This window comes from Micropterus salmoides, unplaced genomic scaffold (assembly GCF_014851395.1).
Source record: "Micropterus salmoides isolate LMB-PRFRI ecotype aquatic unplaced genomic scaffold, ASM1485139v1 Ms_hic_scaffold_1, whole genome shotgun sequence".
In the NCBI taxonomy this organism is placed as follows: Eukaryota; Metazoa; Chordata; class Actinopteri; order Centrarchiformes; family Centrarchidae; genus Micropterus; species Micropterus salmoides.
Window position 1 is genome coordinate 40,191,444 of NW_024040040.1, and position 17,950 is coordinate 40,209,393.

Below are 17,950 nucleotides of genomic sequence, written 5' to 3' on the forward strand. Positions count from 1 at the left end.
TCTGTAATTATAAATGAGATTTGTACAAAGATGTCCCCTAAAATTTCCGTCTTAAAAATTATACACCTAAATATTTTCTCCACTCCTAATTAAAAATAGCTTTTTTAAACTGCAAAAAGAGTAGGCTTTACTAGAATGAGAGAGTAATATACTAACTGCAAATGCATCCACATTTCCCCTTTTGAAACATGGGATCTCTTCTTCTTGGCCCAGTTTACATTTTTGATCATGCAAGGAAAACATGCTGGTCCCTGCAGGAGTCCCTTTTTGACTGGCAGAACAAACACAACCAGCACAGTTAAAGCAGTTGACATCTAATGCCATCTGCTGAGGCCAGGAATGCTGCGAGGAGACCTGAGAGCCTCTCAGCGTCTGAACGAAGACAACAGGCCTCGACTCCCGGCCGCGCTGCGACTCGGCTCGCCAGTATTTCGCGTGTAGAAAAATGACTCACTGTAATCACTAGCCTCTCTAATTGAAGGATGTTCTGGTTTAATGTTCAGTGTATGATCACAGGCTTACATCACAAGTCAGGGAATTATTGTGTGTGTGTGTGAAGGACATTTCATCTCTCTGAAATTGTGCTCTTTCCTTTTTCATCCTCTAATTCCTGTGATTTTCAAATGCATGCCCTTTTCGGTGTGTTTAGAAAGGTGTGTGTTTGCAGATGAAAGGGAGGAAATGGAGAGGTTAGGACAGGCTAGTGGGCCAGACTGCTTGCAGAGTGGCCTCCGCTCCGTGTAGACAAACATGACAGCATGTGCGACCGCCTGCTGCAACCATTCACTCGCACAATAACCTTATTTATCCAATTAACAGATAATGAGCGGGCTGATTTGGTGCTGTTTACACTGTGTATTTGCTTTGCGCAGAGAGAGACCAGTTACCACTGCCTGACTGCGGAGCTCCGTGCAATGTGTTGCAGCAGTGTGTACATGCAGGAGTGGTCGGTGGTGACGGTGGCATTGTTTGCCCAAGGCCTGATGCCTTCCGTGTGGATGTGTCTAGCCGGCCCTAGCCCGTGTCCTCTTCTCTCAGAGAGGAGATTGAAAATGGTGAAAGACACAGAGGGCTAATTGATCCAGCTATTTGTGAGGAAGAATGAGAGGGGGGGAGAGAGAGCGCGAGAGAAAGAAGAAGGAAATGGGGGACCTCCTATTAAGTAGCCTATAGTGGGTGATTAGTGGGTAGGGGTTGTTTACTAAATACTGTGGGGTGTTATTTTGTTAACACGCCACTGTTTGGATCTGGAATATGTGGCTGAAAGAACAGGAAATTAGCTTTTAGAGATTTCTGTTGATTGCCATTAGAGGTCCTCAATCACTAATAGCCACTTGTGTGTTTGTTTGTAAATGGCAATATGTTTATGTTGCACAATATAATAAGGAAGCTACTGAGTTGGCGAAAGTCTAAACAGAAATTTATATTCAAAGGGATTACATTGTGCTGCAAGTGTGTGGTGTAGCACGCCATGCCTCGGTACAGATCATATAAAAATGTTTAAACATTTAAAACTACAAGTTTATTGCCTTCTGCAATGTTGATATGAACCAAGCATTTTTAGAATTTCCCTCTGCTTCCTGTCCTGCGCAGATAATAATTTCATCACTGCCTCAGATTTGAGAGAATTAGAATAACGAGACACGAGCATTAAAGTGATATAATCGTTAAGATTTCTCACTGGGATTTTCTTTCATCTTTGTGTGTAAAGCCTCTCTCATTCTGCGGCGGTCACGGTGGTAGGCAGGTTGTGATAAAATGTGCACCTTAAATCTTGTTTGATGGCCCCTCAAAGGCGAACTGGCCTTCTGGAAATAATTTTGAAGGTTGAAGAGCACAGTATTAACAGATTTAATGTAGCTATTGAGTGAATTGCTGGAGCACCATGTCAGATTGCACCAAATGAGAGAGACAAATTTCACATCAACAAACAGCACATCTGTTAATAATTGTGCTTATAATTACAGAGAAGTAGAAAATTTAAATTTGTGTGTGAAGCACCATGTTCTTTAATAATTTGTCGCCATAAGTCTCATTTGTGTACCAAGTACAAACCAGTACAGTGCATCTGCAAATAAATGGTCATCACATAGACAAAAATAAAAGGTAATATTTCATGTTATTTTCACTAAAAAAGGTTGGGTTTAAACTTGTGTTTTATTAAGTTTTGTAGTGCTGTAATATATATTTTTTAATAACAGAATTTCTCAATGTTCAAAACCATATGTAATTTCAAATGTCCATCCATTTTATTAAAAATGTGCAATGGTTGTCTTATCAAAACTATTTTTGAGCAGGAAAAGACACCAAGCTATTTAATGTTGCATTTGTTGGCAGCCGTCATTTTTTTCGGCCACGTATAGAGACACAAGTGAAGTGTAGCATTTTGTAAACTGTGCCTAATTCCACTCACATCTGTGTCCAATTGTTGTCTGCATCTACATTCTTTGAGAGTGGATTTATTTTTCCTGGGCCACCATGTGGATTCAGCTGACCAGCTTAAGTGGGGATTAGTTGTTTTAAAGTTAGATTTTGATTAAAGCATTGTTTTTCAAAAGTTGTAACTCACAACACATGGCTTACATAGACTGTAAAATTCAAAGGACTATGCCCTAAAAATGAATTCACTGATAAATCTTTGGTTTTTAAACTCTGTTTAAAAACTGTTGTTTTAATATGTGGAAATACTTTTAAGCGAACGTGTTTGCAGGTGATACACCGTCCATGTGAAATTAGTAACTCTTGGCTGAATAGTAACGAAATATGTAGCAAAGGTAAAGAAACGATTTGTGCTGGGTCAGACAGCCTGCATGCTGAGTTGATCTATGCTAAAAGCTTGGCTGTGGCTATGTTTACCTTTGGAAACGCATGTCTTGAAATACGTAAAGCGAAACAAAAGGGCCAGCAAACAACTGTGAGTGAAGCGTGTTGTGGCACTTCTTCTTCTTTTCTTTTTTTTCTCTTGATGACACTTCCAGCGCTTCATCTAGACTGGCTTTGTTCTTGTTAGCTTCAAAGACCTGGCAGTTCAGGTTGAACTAAGAAGCACATCAAAGATGCTGAATGCAGCCCTTTTTTTTCTTTAAAACAATAAATATTTAGCGGCGCAGAAGAAAGGCTTGTTTTTGCTTTTAAATCCCCCCCACCCCCACCCCCCTTCTCCTCCCCCCATCTTACTCCCCCGCTCTCGCTTCACCTGGATGGTTTCACCTGCTGGCAATAGCCGAGACACCAGCATGGTAATGGCTTCATTGGCCTGCACTGCTGAACAGACAAACCAGCCAGAACACACACACACACACACACACACCATACCACATCTCTCCACCACAACACACTCTCTCCAACCCTGTGATCGCTGTTAATGTGCTGTGGCAAAATGTGTTTCTCTTTCGCCTCTATGGCTTTTACCTCTGTGGACTTTCTTTTCCATTGATATTTTTGTATTTTTTACATCCTCAACATATTTTAGTATTGAGCCAGGAGGAGGCACTGCTGTTGCCTGCAGTTTCTAAAGTGAGAATGAAATATAACGTGTTTTTTTTTGCTAAGATGGCTGTACCATGAGCAGTGGGAGAGAGGGCAAATTGTTAAACTGAAATGGTATTCATGAAGGCTTTGCCTTGGTGTGAAGAGCAAAGCCTGTTGAAAAAAAAAAGAAGAAAAAAAGACCATGCAGCTCAGGTTACCCTGGCTCATGTAAACAGTCAGTCATTAAAAAATCATGCCAGAATAAAAAAAAAAAAGACATTATATCTTTCTTTTTCTTTTTCCTGACCAGCTGAATACCTTTGACCTTTTTTGGACCCTGTAATCCCATGGTGGGCTGGAGTCAGGTCTAATATAGTGTTATAGCCACGCCAAGTATATGGCTCTGCTTGATGTTTGGAGAGAGACGAGCAGAGCGGGAGTGGACAGCAAAATGTAACTGTCAGCTAAAGGAGAGTAATAGAGGCATTCGTAGCGTCATAGGAAACATATGTGGCTCCATATGCTCTCCGTGTTCTTGTTTCCCGTCTCGTTCATTGTCTGAGATGCACCACTGATCTGGGGCCCTCTAAAGTGCCCTGCGTGTGTAAGTGTGTGTGTGCGTGTGTGCATTTGCACCACTGATCTTGGGGCCTCTGAAGTGCCCTGTGCATAAGTGTATGTGTACACATGCAGACATACAGGCATGAGTTATGTTTCTCTGTGCTAAAGAAAGAGACACGAGCATGAGATTTTGTGTTGCCACAGAGAAAGAAAACATTTATATAATGTCTGTGTAAGTGTATATATTGTCTCTCTCTCTCTCTCTCTCTCTCTCTCTCTCTCTCTCTCTCTCTCTCTCTCTCTCTCTCTCTCTCTCTCTCTGCCTTTCTGTTCATTGTGAATAGGCTGTGAAGTTAGGAAGTTAAGTATTTCTGTGCTGTGCCATGGCCCCAGGCTGGGGCAGGCCCGCGGGAAGCAGCCTTGACGGTCATTAGGACCTGTCAGTATGCCGAGAGGGGGAGCGCTGATAAATTTCAGATAGTGTCAATTGCAGATGAAAGATCTGCTGAAGATGGTAGGGGTGTCATGCTTGACTTGTCTCTGCTCAACAAGTCCCATCTTCCTTCCAGCAGCAGGCTACCTCAAGCAGGAAAGCGGGCAGGCCCTCCCACCTTCTGCTACCCCTCAGCCCCTGCTCTCCCCAACCCCTCACCCCTCTGCCTACCTTCACTCCTTTGGCCCCACAACCCCTCCCCTCACCCCAACCCACCCACCCCTTCCTGCTTACCTTGGCTAAGCCGCTTTGCATGTTGATTGGGGGAGGGCTAATCCAGTTTGCAGCTGTCGTAGACCAATGATGAATCACCTTTCCGTCATTTGGCTGTGCTCCCCTTGCTCGGGGAGGAGGGAGGACCTGGAGGAGGAAACAACAGTGGAGTTGGGCTGCGGCTCGGCTAGAGACAATGTGCGCCTCTGTTCCCCTCTTCCCATTCTGCTCCAGAATAACAATAATGTTTTCTCAGACAAGCCTTTTTGTGTCATGGATGGCTCTGGACTGTGACATCGAGCTGCAATAACAAGGAGTGACATTGTTTCTGCTGGGGCAGGTGGAGGCAGAATACAAAAAAGGGAGTGTGGTTTGTGAGGACTCAAAGTCATCTAGGTCCAGGTAAGAGCACAGTTGAGCCAATGCCAGCAGCATCAGAGATTGCCTTAGACACTCTGCTAAACAACTGTCAGCTTCTCTCAGCTTACTGTGTTGTCTGATTGGAAATGGTGAAGGCTTTTTAGCCACCAGCTAATGAGAAAAAAGTTTGGGCAAAGGAGGAGAAAACAGGATTAAGTAGTGAGTGTGAAGTGTTGAAATCGGATTAGTTTATTCTGGACGATCCTTAATGTGCTTATATTTGTACCTCTGTTGTTGTATGCTTGGAGTGTGTGATATATTTAGGGGAGAAGTAAATTTTTTTCTTCTGGGAAAAGGAAAATGCAGCTTCCATTATTGGAGTATGCGTGAAGACGACTGGCTTAGCCTTTTGTATCATTGTTATTTACTTTTTGTTACTTGTAGCTTAGTCTTTTTGTTTTGTAATATAATGCTTAAAATATGTATTTTCTATTATTAATTAAATTGGGTTTGAACCACGGGACAACATTTGCAAAGCTATACAGCAAAGTATCATAATATCATAACATTATAATATCATCTTAAATCATAATTTAATCTTTTTATCTCATAATTCTGGTTTCTTCATGCCATCTGATAGCACTCAGACTACTCAGACTTACTTGAGCATTTATCTTTGTGGCCTTGTGTAAAAGGCCAATGTGTATCGTTAGCAGAGATACCCAGAAACCCTGGAATATAATTGGAAATGACAGTATAATGTACAAAACATTTTGTCCTAATTCATTAACTTGCTGTTGCAATGGGAACAGTGGCAGAGACAAATGGGGTCTGGAGTTTGTGGCCGTACTTTTCAAATCACTCGTGCCTTCTTTCTACTCCATTGTCTATACTCGATCAAATCCTTTGAGCGCACAAATGAGAAGATAGAATAATGTTTTCAGTGGCGTGGTCTTTTGTATAAACACAGAAACAATTAAGGAGCTTGCCAGAGCAAACACATGCCTCATGAGCTTCTCATCTGCCCATCACTGAGGCATGGGCTCTTATAATCAAGCAGAGTGCTGCACTTTTAACAGGCATATTAACCATTGCCTCAAACCAGCAAACATCTGTTAACAGTCTCCGATACCACACAAAACGATATACACTTAAGGCCATTTTTGCTTAAAGATACATCCAAGTAAATTGACAGTAAACACTTTGTGTTCACGTCGCGTAAAACAGTGACTTGCAGTGAGATTGTTGTAATGAGAGAAATCAGAAACCGTCTTGTCAAGATGTTTACTATTCATTTCGTAGCTTGCCATTCCACTCTGGTTTTGCTTTTGTGCATGCGTGCGTGTGTGTGTGTGTGTGTGTGTGTGTGTGTTTGTCACATGTTGCCTTGCATATGTCGTTAATTTGCATGTGTTCATTTTATCCCTGTCATTTATTTTTAAATATAATTGAAAATATCAAGTGCAAGGTAGCCATTAGTAAAATTGCAGTGAATTGTAAATTTGAAATATAATTTGATTGGAATATTTTTTTTCACTTAGCAATTAATAGTACTTTTTTCATCACTTTTGTATTTACCTAAATCTGGACTACTGGATTATGCACACTGCGTAAACTGCATTGTGTATCGGAGCTGTGTGTCTTCCCTGAAACCAGAGTGATATGTGTAATTTGATTTGCTGTGTGCATGTGTGTGTGTGTCTCAGCAGGTCTATGGAAATGCAGGATCTAGCCAGTCCTCACAGCCGAGTAAGTGGAAGCAGTGAATCTCCTAATGGTCCCAACCTCGACAACTCCCACATCAATAACAATTCCATGACACCCAATGGCACTGAAGGTATGCGTATGCCAGTAAAACAGTGGCGAGAATGCACTTCATATTTGCAATGTAAATTATGTTGTACCATAGAGACTATTTGCTGCCCTAGAATTTCTATCTAAAACAATTCAGTTCTACTAGTATTTGTTTTCCAGCGACTATTAGCTGTTTATTTAAGTGACCATGTAATTATTCAAAGCCCACAGCATGGAAATTATGGAGTTTTGCATGAGGTCTCTACTGTACATAGTTATTTACTCAGGTGATTCACCTGCGCTTAAATCTGAGCCTTTGTTTAGTGAAGCAGTCATGCCCATGTCACAAACCAACACGAGAGTTATTAAAAACACCCCACCCGTCACTTAGTCTTCAGGTTAGCCTGTGCTTTGACCTCAAAGACCCATAGCCGTGGTGCAGACTGTCATGTGTCCCTTTGCCATTGTTTCTTTCCCATAGGTGATAACATCACAATGCTTACCACTGCAGACTGGTTGTTAGGTTCTAACTCACAGTCCGCTGCAGGTTTGTCTACTCTAAGTGACACAATGAAAGGACAATACTTGGTGTGTTCCCCTCTCAACTGAGAGCAAGGATGAAAGCAGTCTTTGTAGTTTATGTTTTTAACCACCTACTTCACTCATGAAGTAAATTCAATTGTCTCAAAAATACAATATTTATCAGCTGCAAGTTGCCTCAACTATTGTGCCTTTCATTCAGAAACTCTTTGGTATTTGCTGTACTTGTTGTGGTATTCTGTTTCAAGCATGGTTTGACACGGACTGGATTTGAGGCCATTGTTAATTAATGGTCAGATTGTGAACTTGCATACTGTTTATTTTATTTTCATTTGGCCGTTCCATGCTGTTTCCTGAATACAGAGGTTACTGTGTGCTCTGTGGACTTAGCGTGTGCTAGTTTATGCATGCACCTTACCACTGTTTTGTCATCGGTGTGTTCAAAAGAATTGCCCCTCGTCAACATATGTTTCTACGCTGAACAAGCATAGCGGAGACATGTAAAACATGACAGCAAATGGCTTCTTCAACCATGAGGGATTCCACTGAGCATGACTCCCTTGCCCACATTGTCAATTTGTTTTGCCAAAAAAGACAAAAAAAAAATCCTCCAGCTCGCCTGAAGTGAAATGGATGGATTTCAAAGATTCCTGAGCTGTCAGAAAGCTGTGAAATTGTCTTTAGAGATCTATTGCTGAGCTGTATAATGGAGCAGAGGTCAAACAGCGTTCGCTACACTCTTAAAAAGATTTTATACACCATACATTTTCTTGACATTTCAATTGTACTTGTACATCCCAGCGGAGCTCTTTTTTATCTTTACTCTAACACACATCTACAGTTTTGATTTTTTTATTTCATGCTGCATTTAAGTACAGATAAGTCATTAAATGTAAATGAAAATAAGATGTAAGTATTTGTGATAAGTAGAATGCACTGTCAAATTAAAGTTTGATTTATATGCAATATATTGCAAAATAGTTCAAATAGATTTTTAAAATCATTTCGGAAGCTTTACATTAGGAAATTGCTCACGCACATTTCTAAATGTAAAATGCTTTTCTCCAGGTTGAATGATAAGGATCAGTGATAAGATAAACCCAACTCTTTTATTGCATCAGATAAACCAAATCAAAAATAATTAGACAATAATAAAATAATATCTATAAATTGTTTGAACTGATACATATGTAATGTGTTGCTAATGTATTTACATATTTTTGTCATTATTGTAAATACTGCTGGAATGTTGTTTGACGGCTCCCTCCTTCCTGTTTTTATTTTACACTGAGTAACTTGTTGCTGTATTTTTTAAAATATCAGTTTTTGAATGTGCATATCTGGAAGCCTGAGGTAGTTAGTGTATTAATCTGATCTATTTTTTTATTTGTCTTTTTTTTTCCAGACTTGATTTGGTGCATTTGGTGACAATGTGGCTTCTTTGTTTGCAGTTAAAACCGAGCCAATGAGCAGCAGCGAACTCGCCACCTCGGTAGCAGACACCTCTCTAGACAGCTTCTCAGGATCAGGTGAGGTTGGAGGAGGGAGGACTGTTGTGTGCCTCTCTCACACACACAAACATGCAGCTGCAGAACTGATAAGTGAGCCTACAAATAAGTGACTGATAAGCCAAGTCGCGGGAAGTGTCCCTGGGGCTAAAACATATAGTGTGTGTGTCTGTCATCGTGTGTTTAAGAACAAATGACTCTAACCTTACCTTTGTCAGCATATTTATATGCTGTGCTTGCTTGCACATGTGCAGGCGTGTGTTGTGTGTGCGTGTATGTGTTAGCACTGCCTAGTTCCCATGCCAGTGAGCACTGAATGATGACCTGTAATGCGCTGAGCCTGTCTGTCCAGTGGAGTGACATGGCGTCCCAGTGGCCCATGCTCTCCACGGGCTGTTACCCTATCACCCTGTCAGAGCCAGCGTTTTCACACCCTCCTCTGAGCACAGGAATATCACTCACACACGGACATAAACACACACACACACACAGGGGCATCGCTAAATAAAACCAATAACTATATTTATAGTATAATGAGCATTGTAAGAATTGTAAAATAAATAATCTCTAATGTTTTAATATTTCAGCTTATTCATTTTTTTTCTAGCCTCACTAGTATCCATGTAAACCTGCAGTACTCTCTTATATTTTCTGTAAACACATATTATTAATACTGCGTCCAACTGTACATGGTATTATCTTGCTACTGTTTAACTAAGTACTTGATACTTAACGCTAGAAGCCCATAAATGACTGGTATGACTTTTGTCTCTGACAATATTAATGAAATTTAGTAATCTTATACCCCATATCCTCCACGGGGAAACCCAAAGCTCCGTTCAGAAGGGCAGGTTTTGTCCAGTGGCAGGTGCTGCTGATGTGGGAAAAGTGTTCAATATTAATAACGTGTGTGAGGGGTTACATACAGTTTGCGCTCCCCTGCAACCAATCCCTTATTTTACATGTCACGACCAATTAGACAGATTTTTCAATACTGTGCCACTCGTCTGCAGTTAAATGCAAGTAATGCGGCAGTACTGATTGTTGCCTCAGTTGTTGTGATTTATGAGTGAATTTGATAAAATGTATTGTCAAACTATAATTTATTTCTGTATAAGTCCGTCTCTTGTGTTTTATTTCAACTTTAGATATTCAGTTGCAATAAATTATCCCTGCTATCTGAAAGTGTATTGATTAAATTAAAATAAATAAATACTTTTAAGTACCGTTTTAAGTAACTGTTGCAGGCTGGATCTCTTGTTTGTTAAAAATAGTGTAGGATGTTCCTTTTTTTTCAAGAATTGATATTTAAATCTTTTAAACTCAGGCCTACAAATAACATTTATATATAATAAATAAATATCTAAAAAATTCAAATTTAAGAAACCTTCTGTGGGTATGCTTATGTAATTTTTGCTGCAGATTCAAAACAAGTGTTCTTCTGTGAATTATTTGTGGCTGAACTTTAACAGCACCGTGCAACCACACAGTCATACGCTTAATGAAGGAATGATTATGCAGTAGCACTCATTACCTACAATCAGTGATGTCACTTCCAATGTGGTTGTGGCTTGGAAGGCCCAAGGCAACTGAAGCTACAGGCCGAGACTGATTCAGACAATTCTGAGCGTGTTTACACCAGCGGTCGTCATAGCAGCCCAGGAGTATCTCAGAGATACGCGGGTCAGCAGAAAAAACGGATGTTCTTACCTGATTATTTTACTTCATTATTGCTCTCCGATTTTCAACCTTAAATAAGGTTACCGAAATAAATAGAGTAATGCAATGTAATTACGGTTTCCTTGGAATCCAGAAGTTCTGTTGGCAAAAGATAATATTTACCTTATTTCTTAATGTTTAAATATGTGCTTGCCTCTTTTCTTTTTAACTCTCCTCAGCTATTGGAAGCAGTGGCTTCAGCCCAAGACAAACTCACCAGTTCTCTCCACAGATTTACCCTTCCAAGTAAGGCTTCTTTTATTTTTCTTTAAAAAATAAGCAGCATCCAACTTCATTTGGGTCTTTAATTAGATCCTTCTGCTAGATCGGGGCTTTTCGGCTGTCTTTGTTTGCCTGGATGTCTGCAGCTTGCGCACTCTGAAATCTGTTGTAATTATTATCTTGCAAAAATTTCCTTTGCCATTTATTGTTCTTTCGCTATGTATATGAGCTGAGCGATGCTATCTGTCTTACGGCTTGGCTTGGTGTTTAAAATGAAGTAGCACAATCACAAGGAATTTGTCAGTTAGCAAAGTGTGTGTTATGTTTTTAGGGGTAAAATATGGTTTGCTTTCTTCCTGCCTTCCTTTGTCACTATTGTCTTATATTTCTTTTCTCAAATAGCAGAACATATCCGCATATTCTTCCTACCCCTTCATCCCAAAATATGGCTGCGTATGGGCAGACGCAGTACACCACAGGAATGCAGCAGGCCGCAGCTTATGCTAGCTACCCCCAGCCTGGCCAGCCCTATGGCATCCCAGCCTATGGTAAGATTTCTCTGACACACATCATAAACTCCTCTTGTCTTGCTAAAAGGTGCATGTTAATAATACGAATGCTCTTTACGTTGTTTCCATACATAGGGGAAGAAAAATATTTCCTTCCCAAAGGTCAGGCCCAACCTTGCTCATAACAAGCCATGTTCCCACAATTCCTCCAGTAAAGCAAAAGCAGCAGAGATGCTGAGTTGTTGTTTAGTGCCTGCATATTCTCCTTCACTGCAATAAAACAGAATTTGCTTGTCAAGCAGTTCGCATAGATCTAAAAGATTAGTGATAAAAATGTAAAAACAAAAACTGGTTTCTCTGGCATTGCAAGAGAAAGTACAGAGTACATGGCTCACTGGAAGCTTTATTTGTCCAAAGTCTTTAGAGTGTTTTGACCCCAAAAGACTCTCCAATATGTGGAGGAATTTACACTGTTTATTTGAATGGAGTTCTGCAACCTACTGCTGCATAGAAATACTGCATCGTGACTGATTCAGTGTAAGCAGTAGCCCATTTAAACACAAGCAGAATGTTTTATTACTTGTGCATCTTTTCACAGATGACCTATCTTAGATGATAATAATAATAATAATAATGATAACATAAAATCAAACAATCATAGTCCTAACATGCTTTTTGGTTTTACAGCCAAGTAGACAGCTCTTTTGCAGTGAGACAGAACCCTGTGCGAGTTGATATTTCTAAACAACTGACGATCTTGGTTTTGAAAATCGTTGCAGATAATCAGTGCTCATCCACTGTGATTATCGTGTTATGCTAACAGACACAGTCTGTGTGCCTTGCTGTGTCCAGTGTAATGTAAACCTGTGTGTTGACTGTTGTCTGTGCATCAAACCGATCTGGTGTCACTAACTGATTTAGGTCCATTGTGGGCAGGCATAAAGACAGAGGGGGGTCTGAGCCAGTCCCAATCCCCGGGACAGACGGGCTTCCTAAGCTACAGCTCCGGCTTCACCACGCCGCAGACAGGACAGGCCCCCTACAGTTACCAGATGCAGGGTGAGGACATCTTTGTGAATCCTTCAACTTTCTCTCTGTCCATCAGGGTGTTTGTATGGTGTCGAAATGCAGCGTGAGATGCCATCTCTCTCTCTTAAAGCTGGCAGCTGACATGTCCAGTTGTATAGCAAAATAGCTGAAATGGCAAACATCATGATAGGTTTACAAAACTACAAAGCAGATTTTGATTCACCAACAATCTAAAAATATGGTGGGAATCTGGTTGCTGGTATGTTTTTTCCTGTTTTGTTCTCTCTGTGTATATATCTCTGTCCTTTTAACAACATTGTCAGTACTCTAGTTTATACATTATTTTGCCATGTGTTCCCTCTGTTTAGCCCATCCAAATAAGGTTTATTGTACTCTTTTAAAAAAGTTTGGAGAAAAAAGTCTCTGTCCCTGATTTAATAGCATGCAGAGCCAGACTGATTCACAACAGGGCCGTCTCCCTCACCCCAAAAGATGGTTGCAACCCGGCAGTCGTTATGTGCGGCCATGAGGGCTGCCTCCCTCCCCTCTTAAAAGAATCAACACAGATGGAAAAATGGCAGGCACTTAGGAGGCACCAGCCATGGCGCTCCCCACTCGCCAGCCTTTGTTTTTTCTCTCCCTGTGATCATATTTGTATTTGTTTAAGAGCTGTGGCCATCAAGATTTATGGCCTTGAAACCGATAAAGATGAGTTGTTGCGCCCTGCACTCCCCCTCTTTTGCTCTCTCTGTCCAGTCACACAGTCTGTTTAAGTGTAGATCAGGCCTTCTGCCATGTAGTGCTTCTACTACTCTCTGTTTGTTTTGGTTCAAAAAGCCACCTGCACTAGGCAAGGACTGTTAGTTAACAGCTAGCATAGTCTTTGCATTCTGTCCTGTAATATCTAATGTGTGACGGCAGAAACATCTCCACATGTTGTTGAAAAGCCTCCAGAGCATCTCACAATAAATAACGGCAGCTCAGCAGCAGATGTGGCACGGGGAAGCCTCTTTTCCACGCCTCTTAACCAAATACAGTCGGCCACAGCCAGAGTTTTACAGCACGCAGCCGAGCGCCTGAAAAAGGAGAGCGAGAGAGAGAGAGGGGGGAAGAAAGGGAACAAGAGACAGAGCATGTGCAGCAGAATGCAGAAGCTGCCCTTAGTGGTTTAACTCACGATGACAGTATTATGTGCCCATTCATCTCCTAAGTATTATGCTTTTACTCTGTCTTTCTGTTTCCCTCGGTCTGTTCCTGCCTCTCTCTCACTGTTTCCTGCTATCTCTGGCTATTGGATGCCCCACGTAGCTTGAAGTGTGTTAGTAATTGACAGGCATGTTAGATGACAGATTGACCACTATTCTGGCCTTGGGTTCTCTTACTGTGGCTCTGGCTCTCTGCCACACCATCATCATTACTCTTTCTGGCCTATTGATCTGCCTGGGCGAGGTGCCTCAGGCCTGGGTGTCCCAACCAATGACTCTTTTTCCACATCTGATACTCCCCCTCTCTGTCAGTGTCCCTTCCACCAGCCTGTGGCCAGCTGTCAAGGCAGACAACGATTAGATTAATGTTTTTGCTCCGTGCTTTCATGTCCGATGCCATGGAGCTTTATGGGGGTGCTGAAGTCGTGGCACCAAATCATGCAGGGGACTGGCGTGTTTCGTGCTTCTCAGTTTTGCTATTCCTTGGGCCAGTTTGTTTGGTGCATCATCTCATAGATTGTTAGAAAAAGTCCAAAACATCAGAAGTGTGTGAAGAGACGGAGAGATTGTGCTGCTGGTGGGACTGAGCAGATGCTAATTAGGTGAATAATTGGATTCCAGCATTCTGTCCCAGTGGCAGTGCGAGCAAAAGAAGCTGAAGCCTTGGTAGCCTTTTTCAAAAGGATAGCCCCATCTGGACTTGATAGCCTACTCCCAAGTGGGGCATACAAAATTCTGCTACAAATATTGTGCACTGATGATAGACATAGCCCATGGCAAGGGGACTGATCAAGCAAAGCAAATGGACTTCCAATTGTGGAGCCAGAAGGCATGAGGGAAGGAGGGAGGGATGATGTCTGTTCTTGAGTGAGTGAACTAACTGGAGCAGGACAGGGGGAGGGAGAGAAAACATGCCCCCTGGGGAACCACAAGACCCCCTCTTTCTCCCCCTACTATAACCAGCACCACCACTCCCAACAGCATGGGCTCATTCTCACCGGGATAACAGGGGTCCCTTTGGCTTTTATGTGGCTCCTTGTGCTCCACAGAGCAACCCTCAAACCCTGCCAGGGAGAGCTTTAATGACTGTTTGAACTGTGAATTGGGCTAATCTGTTGTCCTTTGCAGCCTCACTCTCTGTTCTGCCGTACTTTCACTTGATGTTGAACTTTTCACACAAAAGTGTTAAAATTCCCCCTGCAGGCCTTGAAATATCAAACAAAACAGCAAAGAGAGAGAACAGTTCTGATGAAAATAACCAGTAGAGCCCAGGATGAGGAGCAAGTTAAATGTCTTGTGTGAAATTGCTGGAAGCAGAAAACAAAAAACGGCACAAATAATTAGTGGATCCCGGTAATCTTGGGTGCTTGGGAGGTTTTTCTTTTTCAGCCACATTTCTGAAAACTATGCTAACTGACAAGGCTAAACACTGCACTACATATTCTCTTTTTTGTGCTTTCTTCCATACGGTACCCCACACACACACGCACACACACCCTCACACATACACACACTCTCCTGATCCTTCCCCCTGCTCTGAAAGCTGCTTCACGTTTGTCACGGTGTGGGAGGGCTCTCCCGATGGGGCCAATGACCAGAGGATGAAAGGAACTCCCTCTGTTTGTCTCTGGGAACAAAGGTGTAATTATGCCCCCATTTAGGAACAGTAAATGTATCTCCCCCTTCGTTTTCACTGAAGCTACGGGAATTTTTTTTTTTTTTGGGCTGCGTGAGGATCACTGTGCGGATAAGTGAAGTAGCTTTCTTTAAAGAATGGAAGTGCTAATTAATGTCCCCTGTGGATTAATGGATAAGCTATTTGTCTTTGTATGAACATAAAATAGTAATAAAGCCTAGGGGTTGTAAGGTGTGAAGAATTGCTATAACACTTTGGGGCAATTATAGACTTATTATTATTTGTAACTAAATAAAAGCCTTTGTTAAAGCCTCTATTACTAGTTAGAGAAAGTCAGTAACTGCCTAAAGATTCATTACTGTTATTGTTTCATATATTTGGTTAGATATTATGTTATTAGCGTGAAGAATAATACACCAAGCTGAATAAATAATCATATATTTAATAATTCAATCACGACTTTGATCTTCACAAAAAATTAAACGGGACTGGATACAATATTTATGCTTTACATTTAGAGTGCCTACTCTAATGCATCAAATCAAACGCTCCCTACTCATAACTGCAGTCTCTGAGCCATCCCGGGTTTTTGCTTTTTGAGCACATTGTGATTAACTGCTCTTTATAAACATGGTTGTGGCTGCAAGCAAGAGACTTTCCACTCAAAAGGCAACCTGCTTTTTTAAGGTAAAAATCTGTTTTACTTTGTTGTATGTTGTGTTGGCATTCTAATGTTGAGCTTTTGGACAATAAGATTTGAAGATTTTTTTCAATTGAAAGCAGCATGTATTTATAGACTTAAAGACCACAATATACAAATGATACAAAGATTGTTTTTTTTTATACAATAAAAAAATATTTGTGAAGATGAATATTTTGTTCTCAAAGATCATTGAATATGAATGAGCTAAACAAATGGAATCATTTTAGCTCTAATATGCACAGCTCTCATGCTCCCTGCTATCTCCCTAGCAGTCTGTGATGCCCTTGTAGCTGGCCCTCCTGCTGTCCTCTTGACTGACATGACAGTACAGGTGGATGGCCACTGAAGAGGGAAGTCGTGCCCCTGGGGGCGCCACTGCTCCTCGCCTCTATAACTCATGTCATGTATATTATTAAGCCATTAGATGCTATCAACCCCTTTGAGTGATTTAATTACCCAGGAGGACTATCCTTTTGAACAAGTGAAAAGAGGATCATACATATTCATTGGGGCTGGATGTCAGCAGCAAACCCCCAGTGCTACCGCAACCTCCTTCCTCATACTCCATCCCAGTGCACCCCCCCAAACCCCTACCCCCCCTCACTCCACGCCACCCTTCAGCAGTTCACACACAACAGTCTCTTGTTTTCCTCACATTGTGCGGGCTTGGTCAGCTTTGGAAGCAGCTTCTTCCCCCCACCTCCACCCCACCCCACCCCACCACCAGCCTCCTGTGCCTTTCTCCGTCATTCATCAGGCCTGATTCAGTCATTGATAAGCAAGGAAGAGGCGAAAGATAAGGCCACTGTTGGGAGCACTCCCTCAGGCCTCCCTCTGTTCACCACCTTAAAATACTAATCTTTTCCCCTCTCTAAAAATGTGACATTTCATTTCTGTCACTGCACTGCTTGCAGTACTGCAGATGTAATAGCATTTTTTTTTATATCATATGGTGTATACATAACTCAAAAGTTCTATTCTTTTTCCCTAAAGGTGGTACTTTCACAACAACGTCAGGATTGTATGCAGGAAACAACTCCCTGACAAACTCGACTGGCTTCAACAGCACACAACAGGTAGCTGTGCACTTCCTTCTGCTCATTCTGTTTCTGTGATCTGGTATCAGTGTGGAACTATCCGTTTATATAAGTTTGAATTGCGGACTTCTTCCCAACCTGGAAGTCTTTATGAAACACGCATACTCAATATGTTACATTTCATCCGTGACATATTCAAACATAAATCACTCAGGATGTCAAAAGCTTTGTACGCAGGATTATCTACTGTGCCTCCTCCAACACAAATGTATTATGCCACAGAGGAAAGGGAGAAGGAAAAAAAACAAGACAGATCGTTGTCCAGATGTAGGACAGAACAGACATGTGTTTGCGTTTATGTTTTGGAATCTGCACTGTAAAGTAGCAACATTGGTGCATGGCATATCTCGCATTACTGCCAAACCCCCTGCTTCTATTCCTCAACTCTGCTGCCTTTTGTCTCTCTTTGCCTCCACGATCTTGATCTAAATCTCCCCTCTTACACCACATTTTACGTATATTTCTTTATCTCTTGGTTTTCCTCTACTTGCCTTATCTTTGTCCATATGTGACCCTCCTTTTTACCAGTTCCCTACTCTGTGTCTTTCTCTACAGGAATACCCAAGTTATCCAGGCTTTGGCCAAGGACAGTATGCTCAGTATTACAACAGCTCACCCTACACTTCACCTTACATGACAAGTAACAACACCAGCCCGACCACACCCTCGACCACCACCACCTACACCCTCCAGGAGCCTCCCACTGGCATCACCAGCCAGGCCCTCACTGAAAACCCTGCAGGTAAGAATCAAAGCACAGGCAGAAGGGTTGTCTTGTGTAATCTGAATATTAGGAGTAAGAGCCCTAAACTAGCGGGCCCCTGAAGCCCCTCCTTGTCACTGACTGGAAGTCGCTCACTGATAAGAGAACGTGAGCTAAATGCCAAAAA

The 17,950-nt window shown here is 41.7% G+C and overlaps 1 protein-coding gene across 15 annotated transcripts in view; it reads left to right on the forward strand.

Moving 5' to 3' along the window:
- Positions 1-17,950, forward strand: part of eya1 (EYA transcriptional coactivator and phosphatase 1) — a 61,213-nt gene that overhangs the window by 22,835 nt on the left and 20,428 nt on the right. For 3 of the 15 annotated variants that reach the window (XM_038727361.1, XM_038727368.1, XM_038727403.1), the window contains 8 exons: positions 6,805-6,935; positions 7,374-7,439; positions 8,884-8,961; positions 10,839-10,905; positions 11,284-11,429; positions 12,312-12,449; positions 16,957-17,039; positions 17,616-17,802. In XM_038727361.1, coding sequence (XP_038583289.1) covers positions 6,812-6,935; positions 7,374-7,439; positions 8,884-8,961; positions 10,839-10,905; positions 11,284-11,429; positions 12,312-12,449; positions 16,957-17,039; positions 17,616-17,802 — 889 coding nt within the window. In that variant the 5' untranslated portion in view covers positions 6,805-6,811. Of the gene's footprint in view, positions 1-4,898; positions 5,141-6,802; positions 6,936-7,373; positions 7,440-8,837; positions 8,962-10,838; positions 10,906-11,283; positions 11,430-12,311; positions 12,450-16,956; positions 17,040-17,615; positions 17,803-17,950 lie in introns of those variants that run through there. The other 12 variants (XM_038727378.1, XM_038727387.1, XM_038727396.1 and 9 more) reach the window with 11 other exon arrangements.